A 12,591-nucleotide genomic window follows, 5' to 3' on the forward strand; every position below is an offset into this window, starting at 1 on the left:
GTCTTAGTGTCCTTAGCTCAGGTACAGTATTTTCTAGCACAAGCTGTTTACTATCTAATGCTCATTTAAGTGCTTATATCAACTAAAAGGATTTCAGGAGGTACCACTGTGGATCACAGAGAGCATTAGTTAAAAGGAATGTACATTGTTAGATGTCCTGCAACAAGAGACCTATTTGCTAGGGGTCACTTATTTTATTGACAACTTATTCCCAAAAGTGTTCCCTCTACAGCCTTTGGGAGCTTTCCGAGCCCACTTCTAAGGATTTTCCTGATCAATATTTAGCCCACTCAGAGCAATGCATTTATGTTGCAGGTTGGTTAGGTGCGAATGCTTTAATGTCCTTTACCTTTTAACTGCCAGAGTGATAAGAGACAGACAAGGGCAGTCATTTCTGTTAAGAAAGTTAAATGTCAAGCCAATCATATTTAAATTATAGCAAGTGGGTTATTGTTACCTTTAACAAACATCTTGTTTTTAATGAGAAAATAATTCCTAATTCTAAACTGGGGTTTTTGTCCTACTATACATTCTTTAACTTACCAGTTAGTTCTTACAACAAGGATCCAAAGTTTCAAAGAAAAACCAGCGCTCACAGCACGAGGTCAGGCTCACGGAGAAGAGAAAAAGAGAATAAAAAAGAAGAGAGAAATTTCCGCCAATATGGTGTAGTATTTACCAAATGTGTTCACACACCTTTTGTGATTAACTTATATAATAAATAAATAAAGTGTCCCTTGTATCCACTCCAGCGTTTTTTTGTGCTTTATTATCCACTATCTCAAGCTTTGTCCCGTGCGGATTTATATAGAGGGGTACTCACAAACGTTTAAGGGATACTGCACATTAAAGAAGCGTAGATATCAGCAGCGGATTTTACGTGCGGCTCCAAAACTTCATCCCACTATAAGAATTCACTAACATAGTGTAAAATTGTAGACATTTTTAATAAACAATCAATAAAAATACACTCACAATGTTCCAGTGATAAGTTCACATATAGTATTATGTTCCCCACAGTCACCGCTTCAGTGTTCCCAAGAGTCTCCAAACTGTTGGTGTATGTGCAAAAAGTCGCCGGCGTCTTTTCTCACCGCGTGTAGACCTCAGGCGCTTAGCGATGGCGTATTAGCCTTGACGTGTAAGGACGAATCTGTAATCTTGTTATGAGCTAAGGGGGTTCAGCCAAAAGGCCAATTAGAGTGAGTGTTTGTTTGTTTCCTGGGTTCCCCTGGAACTATGTTATCAAGCATGGGCGGGGACAGAAACGTAACTAGAGGGGGGCGGGCCCTGGCGCAGGACGCGCAGCCAGGCCCCCCCCCCTCCGTACGCCCGGGAACTGGCCGGGAATTAGCGGCACGTGAACTGCCGGGGGGACCTGAGGGGGTGCGGGCCCTGGCCCGCTCGCACCCCCTGCTCCCCCGGTAGTTCTGCCACTGGGTGGGGACTTTTTAAGAGAGAGAAGCAAGAATCCCAAAATATACACAACAAAAATGTAATTGCCACTAAAGTCTCCACTTTGAACACACAAAATCTATACAATATGACTTTTTGACACATTTTTGTAAATGTAAAATCTCACTATACGTCCTTCACCATGATCATTACTATTTACAATCACGTTAATGTCCTTTATGTCCTTCACCACTGTCCAGGCTTAAACAGAAGCCAAGACCTGATCAGGAAAATAGAAATTCCCCCTTCATTTCGCACCTATGCAGATGCTTAACCTTTCCGGCATGCCAGCTCGGGGAGGTGTTTTGCAGCTCTGTGCACTTAGCACTGCTCTCTGGGAGACTCTACTTTTGTGCTTGGGTCGGTGTAATGTGACCCTGCAAGGTCACAAGAGGCAGGAGACGAAGGAGCAGAGCATTTATACAAGTTCTACCTCTGGAACTCAATACTGTACAGTAAAATAACTATTTTTATAACAATGACTTTGTTCTGAGAACTGATGCTACTGAGAAAGAGAGAGGGGAATAAAAGCTTGGCCACCCTGCAAAGAGGAAAAAAAATCTATATAGTGATGCATCAATCACCGCAGTCACTTCTAGAGAGGGACAATAGAGTAAACAGCTGGTTATATACAGTATTGCTTACAGACAATAACTCTGCTTTTATATAACTGAACAGCCTCATGAACTCCTGGCCACCCCTGGTGTAAAGAGCTTTCTGATCTCTGCCATTTAGTCTTATAGGTAATGGCTCTGGAGCAAGCTAACTTTTTCTATTGGATTAATGCAATGTTTTCTAATCTTTCCCTCGGGAAAACAAAATTATGAATCATCAAATTATTTTTTTCAGAAATCCATTTGTGACCAAAAAATTGGTTTATAAATGTTGTTGTTAGAAATTTTGCAGAAGATATATCCCTAATTCTAAACAGCATGAGAACCAGGTGCCGGATTTACATAGCAGGCACCCCTAGGCCCACTGCTGTTCATCGCCCCTGTTCGCTCCCCTTTATTACATTTCAAAAAAATGCATCAGCGCTGTCAGACCATACTATGTTTCTGAATCAACTTTAAAGGACAACTAAAGCCTGAATGAAAACGGACTTCCTCTTAGAACAGGACTTCATGAAGAATGTTATACAGAAATGGAGTGCTGCTTCCAGTGTATACCTGTTTGTTATAAGGTGCCTCTCGGAGTATTGCCAAAAAACTGCCAAGGGCCCAAAATAGTATCCACAAACAAAACACAGATGGCACAGCCGATGCTGCTGAACCAGTGTAGGTTGTTTATTAGCTCATAAAATAGCAAACTTTCTGCTTGTTTAGTGGAGGATCTTTGGTTGATATCACAACCTATGTGCTGGGCTGTATTGGGTTGATACCTGTGGGCCAAACAATCTGATCATAACAGAGGTCAAAGCATGCCTTCAGGAGAGGACTGCATTAACAAGCTGATGTGGTCCTTGTCCTAACAGGATTTTAAAACCTGTCTGATAGATATCTGCCCCAAATTACACCTAAATATATCTTTCGGAGAGGAGGTTAGGGGGGCTCATACAAAGACTGATAAGTCTCTGTCTGAAGGCGCTGAATTGGTAGATTATATCTGCCTGTGTATGGTCAGTATAGAGTATACTTAAGCAATACCAAAGTCTGCCGGCTGGATATATATGGTTTAAATCTAAGCTGGACTACCTGTGAAAGAGTGGGGCACAGGGCTTAGCCCACACCACATCTTTCCATGCAGTTCCATACCTTCAACTCTAAAGGGGTTAAGGTGACTGCTGTTTGTTGGAAAGGATCTAAATATTGGATTTCTAAAGGACAAGAAAAGGGTTTTGGATGATGCATCCGGAGGGTGAAAAAGCCCAGATATTGCAGCATCTCCTGGGGATGCGGAGGAACAAAACAAGTTAGTGAGAGGCTGGTTTCTCTTTTAAAACAGAATTTACCAGGCTAAACCTGCCCAATTCATTCATATACTATTAACAAATAGCATCGCTGCTGGCTGCACAAGCACGGCATAACTGGCATAATGTGACTGTGTCATTCATATCATTATCCTTTGCCATCTCTCCTGAATGTATATGATACTTAATTTCCCAATATACTCACTAGCAATTATTCCCAGCTAAGAGCATACCTTATTGTAAAAAGCAAAGATATAGTCACAGCTACAAGAAGCAGAAAATGGAACACCAATTCTATACAAATATACTGAATGGTGTAATTCTAGGGGGCAGATTTATCAAAGTGTGAGATTAGAACTCACTGCAGACAAACTCACTTACTTTCTATTCATTCCTGTATTATTTTTAGAATTGTATTTATCAATGGAGTTCACCATTTGATAAATATGTGTAACATGTTTTTGGACTATCCAGGCCAACGGGGTTAATTACCAGCTACTAAACTAGAGCATGGATTACACTTGACTCTAACACTTAAGGCAGGGCCTTCGCAAACTGGAACCAGTCACCCTGAATTTCTTTTACCCCACCAAAGGTGTGGGCTTATAGAGCCTGCACTCCAGTTGAGTTAAACAGTAGGTTTTTTTTCTTTTACAAAATATACTCAGTGAGAGACAGTGGGTACTGGCACATTATACAAAGTGAAAGAAATCGGGTGCTAGCACATTACACACAGTGAGAGACAGTGGATACTGGCACATTACACATAGTGGGAGACAGTGGGAACTGCCACATTATACACAGTGAGAGACAGTGGGTACTGGCACATTATACACAGTGGGAGACAGTGGGAACTGGCACATTGTACACAGTGAGACACAGTGGGTACTGGCACATTGTACACAGTGAGACACAGTGGGTACTGGCACATTATACACAATGAAAGACAGTGGGTACTGGCACATTATACACAGTGGGAGACAGTGGGAACTGGCACATTATACACAGTGGGAGACAGTAGGTGCTGGCACATTATACACAATGGGAGACAGTGGGTGCTGGCACATTATACACAGTGGGAGACAGTGGCTACTGGCACAATATACACAGTGGGAGACAGTGGGTACTGGCACATTATACACAGTGGGAGACAGTGGGAACTGGCACATTGTACACAGTGAGACACAGTGGGTACTGGCACATTATACACAATGAAAGACAGTGGGTACTGGCACATTATACACAGTGGGAGACAGTGGGAACTGGCACATTATACACAGTGGGAGACAGTAGGTGCTGGCACATTATACACAATGGGAGACAGTGGGTGCTGGCACATTATACACAGTGGGAGACAGTGGCTACTGGCACAATATACACAGTGGGAGACAGTGGGAACTGGCACATTATATCCAGTGGGAGACAGTGGGAACTGGCACATTATACACAGTGAGAGACAGAGGGTACTGGCACATTATACACAGTGAAAGACAGTGGGTACTGGCACATTACACATAGTGAAAGACAGTGGGTACTGGCACATTGCACACAGTGGGAGACAGTGGGTACTGGCACATTACACATAGTGGGAGACAGTGGGTACTGGCACATTATACACAGTGGGAGACAGTGGGTACTGGTACATTATACACAGTGAGAGACGGTGGGTACTGGCACATTACACATAGTGGGAGACAGTGGGTACTGGCACATTACACATAGTGGGAGACAGTGGGTACTGGCACATTATACACAGTGGGAGACAGTGGGCACTGGCACTTTATACACAGTGGGAGACAGTGGGAACTGGCACATCACACATAGTGGGAGACAGTGGGTACTGGCACATTATAAACAGTGGGAGACAGTGGATACTGGTACATTATACACAGTGGGAGACACTGGGTACTGGTACATTATACACAGTGGGAGACAGTGGGTACTGGTACATTATAAACAGTGGGAGACAGTGGGTACTGGTACATTATACACAGTGGGAGACAGTGGGTACTGACACATTATACACAGTGGGATACAGTGGGTACTGGCACATTATACACAGTGGGAGACAGTGGGTACTGACACATTATACACAGTGGGAGACAGTGGGTACTGGCACATTATACGCAGTGGGAGACAGTGGGTACTGACACATTATACACAGTGGGAGACAGTGGGTACTGACACATTATACACAGTGGGAGACAGTCGGTACTGGCACATTATACACAGTGGGAGACAGTGGGTACTGACACATTATACACAGTGGGAGACAGTGGGTACTGACACATTATACACAGTGGGAGACAGTCGGTACTGGCATATTACACACAGTGAGAGACAGTGGGTGAGCAGAACCTAAAAAAACGTTGATACTTATTCAAGCTGGCGGAGTACAGTATATAATACCTGAGTTGAATGAAAGTTGCAAACATGCCTTCAGTTTGTAAAGTTTATCCAGCCCTGCATCAAAGTGCAACTGATCTCTTCAGCATCCAGTTTGGAGGCGGACCTTACCTTTCAATCCATTATTAAAGGCACAGTGCAGTCAGCAATGGAGCAGGTTTTATTTATTTTTATTTATTTTTATTTTAGGGGTCAGACAGGTTTGAGGAGGCTTAGCCTCCCCTAGCTTAATTGAAAATCCGCCTATGCTAGAGAGTACTATTACAGTTAGTATCCTATCTCTAGCTGGCCTTATTCACAGGCTCCATGCTCTCTGATTTATCTCTCTCTAGAGGTACTGGGCCTTGGTGTACCCAGGCTCCCTGGAAACATCCAGCTGGTTCAGCAACCAGAAGCCAAACCAAAGTGTGACAGGAAGTGGTCACAGCACCTCTTGGCCATTAACTGGGATATGCAAATTACAACTATATACATGGGCATCTGCCCAGCAACTAGGGAGATCAGGAAGTGTAGGGGCACATTAAACCTATGGGTAGGGCTGCCACCTTGCTGGTATTTTAAAAATGATGTTTGATGTCAATGCTATTAATAGGGAAAAAGAAATTTCACCGTGAACATTTAAACATTTCTAACCTGATCGATGCCCGATGAAAATTGTTAGATGCACGATCGTTTGGTGCCCACTAACTTTACAATAATTTAAGGGATGTGTCAGATCTCACTAATATTAGTTGTTAGGGAGAGGGAAATTATATTAGTAGAAATAATTTGTACAAGATCCTACTGGGATTGCTTTTTTTGACATTTTTACAGCTAAAACAGTTCTCCCTTAAAAGGCTGTGTTATTTATGTACACCTATGATGTATAAACCATGGAAAAAAGGGCATTATTTCACATAGCAGCACTGTGCTATTTTTCCATGCTACATTGCCTTGATAAATAATCTTCAGTCTGTCTGTGTAGAATAGGAACCTATTGGCGATGGCGATGGACAGAGCTTTGAAGTGAGAGAATTTATCCTAAAGGCTTTATGCCTATTTTTAAATAGAGGTCACTTGTGTCTGCCATGGGCAGACTTTTGTCAATGCTTTGGAGTAATAAAATGGGTCTGTTTCAAGCTCATTTGTACTCCTCAAGAACACAGCTCCAGCCATAACAATCCATGTTTCATAAGCCTTGCAAGCCAGGGTCTACCATAGAAAGCAATTGGTCATATTTTGAGTGACTTCTATATGCATTCATTTGCAGTAGAGAGATGACAGATATGACTGTAGCCTTAAAGTGGAAATGAAAGAAGTTCTCACTGTGTCTACATGTGATTTTTCTGGGTGCTCTGCTTTCCTCTCACACCCTAGAAACACCTCCATGTGGAGTATGGACCTTAGATTGTAAGTCTCATTGGGACAGGGACTGATGTAACCGATAAACAATGCCTCTTATTCATCAGTCTTTCATTCACCAGTCTGTCATTACACTGCTGCCTAGTTGCTAGCTAAGAGATAGTAGTTTAAATTCTGAAGTGGGTGTAGAGCAAAACTTTAATCAAAAAATCACAAAGAATAAAATCAAAGACAAATTTCACATCTTCTTCGAATACCATCTATACACAATACTTAAAAAAATTAAATTACACGTACCTTTTAAAGGAGAACTAAAGGTATAAACTGATGTTGCCAGTGCTTCCCCCAGTGAATACAATAGCTTACCTGATACCCCAAGCCAGTGCTTCTGTTAGCATAAAACTGCAGTGGATGTGCAGTAAAGTGAAAAGGCTGTTGTGTTGCAGTTAACCTTTAATGGGGAACTGAATGTATAATAACTGGGGGTGCCAATATGTTAGGATTCTTCCACTGATTATAATAGCTTACCTGATACCGCAGGCCACTGCTCTGCTTCCCTAAACATGGCACTGGCCTGGGGTATTTCTGTAGACGTTTCTAATCATCATCATCTTCGACTTTTTCCATCTTTTCTTCTGCGTCCTGGGAGGCGCATACAAACGAAACTGGCGGACCCGGAAAAAAGAAAACTGAACTCAGAACTCACATGCATATAAAAAGAGAAGCAAAGGCTATCATACTGGGGGATCCAATACACTGGGTGAGTCAAATCCCCAAGCTGTAGACTGGGGCGCTGAGTACATTCCATAGAAATCTCACTGATGGGATACTCTCCAACTCCATGTTAGCATTAATTAACCAAATGTCCCAAATATTTCTATGGAATAAATGCACCAGTAAGGGCCACAACATTAGCGAAGGGGGTGCCCAGTTTATTTAGGTAAATTTTTCCTTCAAACATCTGAAGAGACTCTAATTTTACCAATTAGCAAACATAAGTGCTCAAGAGTAAATGAAGTTGGTTGTTATTGAATAAGACTGTACAACTGTTTGCCTTTTTTATGTTAGAGAGGGCCAACTTTTCAATGTATCATGCCTTTGAGAAACAACTTTTAATAAAATTACATTTTGTTACAACAAGTCTATTGAAGCCGTCGGGCAGACTGGGGTTGGTCCATGTATATCTTGGAGGGCCACATCATCCAATTAAACAGCCTAACATGACCACAGCCTGTGATCTGCTCAACACAGTAATAATTTAAGATACAATGACATTCACCCCTTCCAGCGTGGTGCATGGCTAAAACATCTGCCATCCAACGGGGTGAACAAGATCGATAACAGAAAAGATAAATATGCTGAAATTGACTACAGGCAGCGCTGTCACTATATGACGATGAATAATTATGCCGGATTGAATGGACTGCATTTTTATCTTAAAATCTTTTAACAGAAGCCTTGTCAGAGCACTAAACAAACTCTCTGAGGCAGGGAGTAAGGAGGACAGGGGAAGATAAATGGGGTATTTTTCAAAGATCTTAAACAACAAAATGCAGAATCAAAACTGTACAAATGTTAAATATATAATCTAAACCAGTAGCCTGACACATTGCTGGCCGGGAGCGGGAGGCTGGATCAATCCAGAGCAGTTCCCTGTGGCAGTGAAAGAGTTATGGGGAGGAATTTAATTCCCCTTTTGGAGAGTTGATACTAATGAGTTCTATAAATATAATGAACCTCTTGGAAAAAAATGCATTTTATGGATGTGCATAGACTATGCATTGAGCTGAGCAGTTCAGCTGAGTTTAAAGAAGATATATCACTTGCTAAAAATATTGGGCTGTTGAGAATGTTTAATCCTGATCTGGCAAGAAAAGCACTGTGGTGGCTTACATGCAATATTACACGCAAAACTGTATCTATACTAAAGTCTTTCTATGCACACAAGGTTGACACAACCAAAAAAGCATTACAGGCATCGGGGAAAGCTACACAAGCTGCTGAACAATGCAACAATTGATTAAACAATGCTACAACTTCTCCCAAACTCTGGATGACAGAACAGCATTATATACACTAGGGCTCATTTACTAAGGGCAGGGGAGCAACTGCATCCCATAGATCTTATACATAAAACAATTGCTTCTCTGACCAGCGAAGATGCAAACTGCTGATTGACTACAGATGCATGAGATCTGTACTGATCCACTGCCCTGAGCAGGCATGAAGTACAGGGCTGTCTTATACCTTGCATTTCCCATTAACAAGCAAGAAAAAAGCTGGGGAAAGCCCATGTCCAGCCAATGTGCCACCCCTTTAGTATGCAGAGTTGGTGCTGACAGCAATACATACAAAGACAGACACAACCCTCAATGCTTCATTTTCCAAGTGTGTAAGAAAGGTGCAAAGTGCAAAAAACATTACAATATTTATGCACATTACATCATGTCCCCCCAGTTTAAAATCAGTCCCACTGTGCCTTTTATCTATGAAACCTTAGGTCAGAGAGAATGACAAATGATACAGTCAGATGTGAAGTTTATTAAAGCAGCCAATCAATAGATGGGGTCCTTGGAATGTCATATAACCCCCACCCTCACCTGGTATGATCATGCCTTTACACTAATAAGCCATGTCAGCTGTCTATTAAAAGTAAAATAAATGATGTATAAACAAAGCTTAATAGGATGTATGTGACCTTTAGGTTATAGCACATTTCTACCTACTTTTTTTCTACCTTGTGTGCTTTAAAGCAGAGCTGCTTGACAAATGGTTCTTCAGTTCTTGCTTAACCACAGAATCTCCCAATACTCTGTTCTATTCCACTATTCCAGAAGTAGTCAAATCCGAATTATCATTTAAAGTAACGAGTGAGATGTTTATATCCTGTAGATAAAATCAAGTTTCCTTTGAAGAAGAACTCCTGGTTTTCATCACGTTGGGATCAGCTCTGCTCACTCATTTTTTATATGTTGCCTAAACAAAGCTCCAACTGATCCTTGGGGTATGAAGGAACTTTAGAAAATTCATAACAATTATTTTTAAAAAGCATCTCACAAAATTTCGGCATAAGATTTGTGCATGAAATAAACTCCTAATTGGCATTTTCCTTCTAAAATTTGAGACCTTGTTTGTTCACAAAAAAATTTCACTTCCAGTTGTTATTCATATAACTTTAAAGGGCCCATTTAATAAAAATTGAAAATAATTTTTTTCCACAAATCTCAAAAAATGTGTGGTATTTCCTATATTTCAAAAAAGCACAAAAATTGGAGATTTATTAATTGTAAAAACCATGAAAAACTCTTAGGCAAGTCAATGGGAGCTGCGCTAAACTGATTGGACCACTCTAAATTCATTGGTACATTTTTTTTTCTAGAAATTGTCCAAAATAAATTATCCAAACACTAATTTTTTGAGGTTTTCAAGGTATTAGTATTTTTTAGTGCATTGTTCAGCACTTTATTTTGTTCGTACTTTTTATAATCAGATCTTTTAATAAATTCAATGACAATCGTGGTTTTAGAGTTTGTGAGTTTAGTTGTGGTTTTAAAAACCTCTAAAACTACTAAAATCCGACCTTTAATATGGATTAAGCTGAATTCTGAAAAAGGTGCTTGGACTGCAGTCCTATAAGGAATCCTGGATACTTGCTAAAATGCAGAATATTTAATTTTCTGGCTGCTGTGTAGCCATGGGGGCAGCCATTCAAGTTGTAAAAAAGGAGAAAAGGCAAAGGTTACATAGCAGATAAAGATAAAACACCATTGTATTGGACAGGGATTTTCTGTTATATGCTATGTAACCTGTGCCTTTTCTCCTTTTTTTCCAGCTTGAATGGCTGCCCCCATGGCTACACACCAGCTAGACAGCACAGTAGTCTTTCTGAGGCAAACACAAAGCTTTTACCAGTGCATGCTAACAGTATATTATAAGCTTTTGGTTTTTGGTGTTACTGATCCTTTACAGAAAAAGCAAATACATAACAGAAGGTGTCAATTGTTACACTCCCAGTTATTAAAACTGCTTCATTGATATATATTGCAAAGTTTTCAGATAAATTACTCCTTCTACATACCAGTTATTTTTATACAATCCAAGTCCTGGATCCCATTTCAGTGTGTTTCCTCCTTTGCTCTGATGTCTAGAGACATAACATCATTCTGTTTTAGGTGCAGTTTCCAAAGGGGGCTTCAGATAATTCATATTCTTCATTTGGGCTCTAGAACTCTATAAAAGGAAAATAATTAATGGAAAATGAAAAAGTCAGATATTCACACATATTCGTACTGGCACGTAGTGACGCACCACTCTCGTATACTTCTTCAGGGCTGAAGGTGTCAATAGATGTACTGACGACTCGATGCCTTGTTTAAATGAGTTAAATGATGTTAATGGTTCAAAGAATGTCGGGCTGAATAGTTGGCCCCCACACATTTTCACCTCACCAAATCTGGCCCTCGTTGCAAATAGTTTGGACACCTCTGGAGTATAGAAAGTAAACAGCTGCTGAATTTTAGTCACAGTTTTACACGTCACAGTCACAAATAAAGAAACTTTGGTACAGACGATAGAAATTCTCCATTGCAAGAAAATTCTGTGGTAGAACCATATATATATTAATTTTTTTTGTCTCATTTAAAATTTTTATTTATTTTCAATTTTCAGAGAAAAAAACATTGTCAACAAATGGAACAAGGGATTAACTTGCTAGGTATAACATATATAACTGTGTTCTGATTGCAGCATCATCATTCAGTATCGTGACATATTATCATATATCTATTAAATTGATCTGGGGTTAGAGTTTGGCTTTAGTTTCGTTGAGATGTAGACAAGCAGCTGCTCATAACTCAGAAACTAACACTTGCGAGAAGCAACAGAAGTTTGTCAGAACCTGACAAAGCCTTTTCACTACATTTCCCGGCGACCCCAGGGCGGCGTGACGTCATCATTAGGCGCCCGCTCACCTCTCAGTAGCTGTCTGTGCAGGATGGTGGATGCTCTGAATGTCGGGGTGAATCTGGAGGCCTTCTCTCAGGCCATTCATTGTATCCAGGCGCTGCGTTCCAGCGTCACCCGCGTCTTCGATTGCCTGAAGGATGGCATGAAAAATAAGGAGAGCCAGGAGGCCCGGGAGAGGACCTTTGTCTCTGAATTCCAGGACAACTTGCACAGTGTCAACGGGGATCTCAAGTAATGTTATGTGTGAGGGGGCTGTGTTGGGGTTAGGGGTAACACCTGTTGGACTACAACCCATGGAGGCAGAAGAGTGCCCAGGACATTCCTTCTCTGTATATTTGTATTTATATATATGGTTAGGAACTGCCATTGAATCCCTTACAGTATGAGGGTACAGCTTATTGTGTGCCCAGAACATTCCTTCTCTGTATATTTGTATTTATACATATGGGTAGGAGGTGCCATTGATTCCCTTAGACTGTACAGTATGAGGGTATAGCTTATTGTGTGCCCAGAAC

At 40.9% G+C, this 12,591-nt stretch overlaps 1 protein-coding gene across 3 annotated transcripts in view; it reads left to right on the plus strand.

Moving 5' to 3' along the window:
* Positions 1-12,053: 12,053 nt before the first annotated feature.
* Positions 12,054-12,591, plus strand: part of med27.S (mediator complex subunit 27 S homeolog) — a 148,840-nt gene continuing 148,302 nt past the window's right edge. For 2 of the 3 annotated variants that reach the window (XR_001932858.2, XM_018232129.2), the window contains exon 1: positions 12,054-12,307. Coding sequence is in view for 2 of the 3 variants with exons in the window: in XM_018232129.2 (XP_018087618.1) it covers positions 12,105-12,307 (203 nt within the window). In the remaining variant the exon portion in view is untranslated. The remainder of the gene's footprint in view (positions 12,308-12,591) is intronic. The other variant, NM_001096271.1, reaches the window with a different exon arrangement.

The sequence above is a fragment of the Xenopus laevis genome, chromosome 8S, assembly GCF_017654675.1.
Source record: "Xenopus laevis strain J_2021 chromosome 8S, Xenopus_laevis_v10.1, whole genome shotgun sequence".
In the NCBI taxonomy this organism is placed as follows: Eukaryota; Metazoa; Chordata; class Amphibia; order Anura; family Pipidae; genus Xenopus; species Xenopus laevis.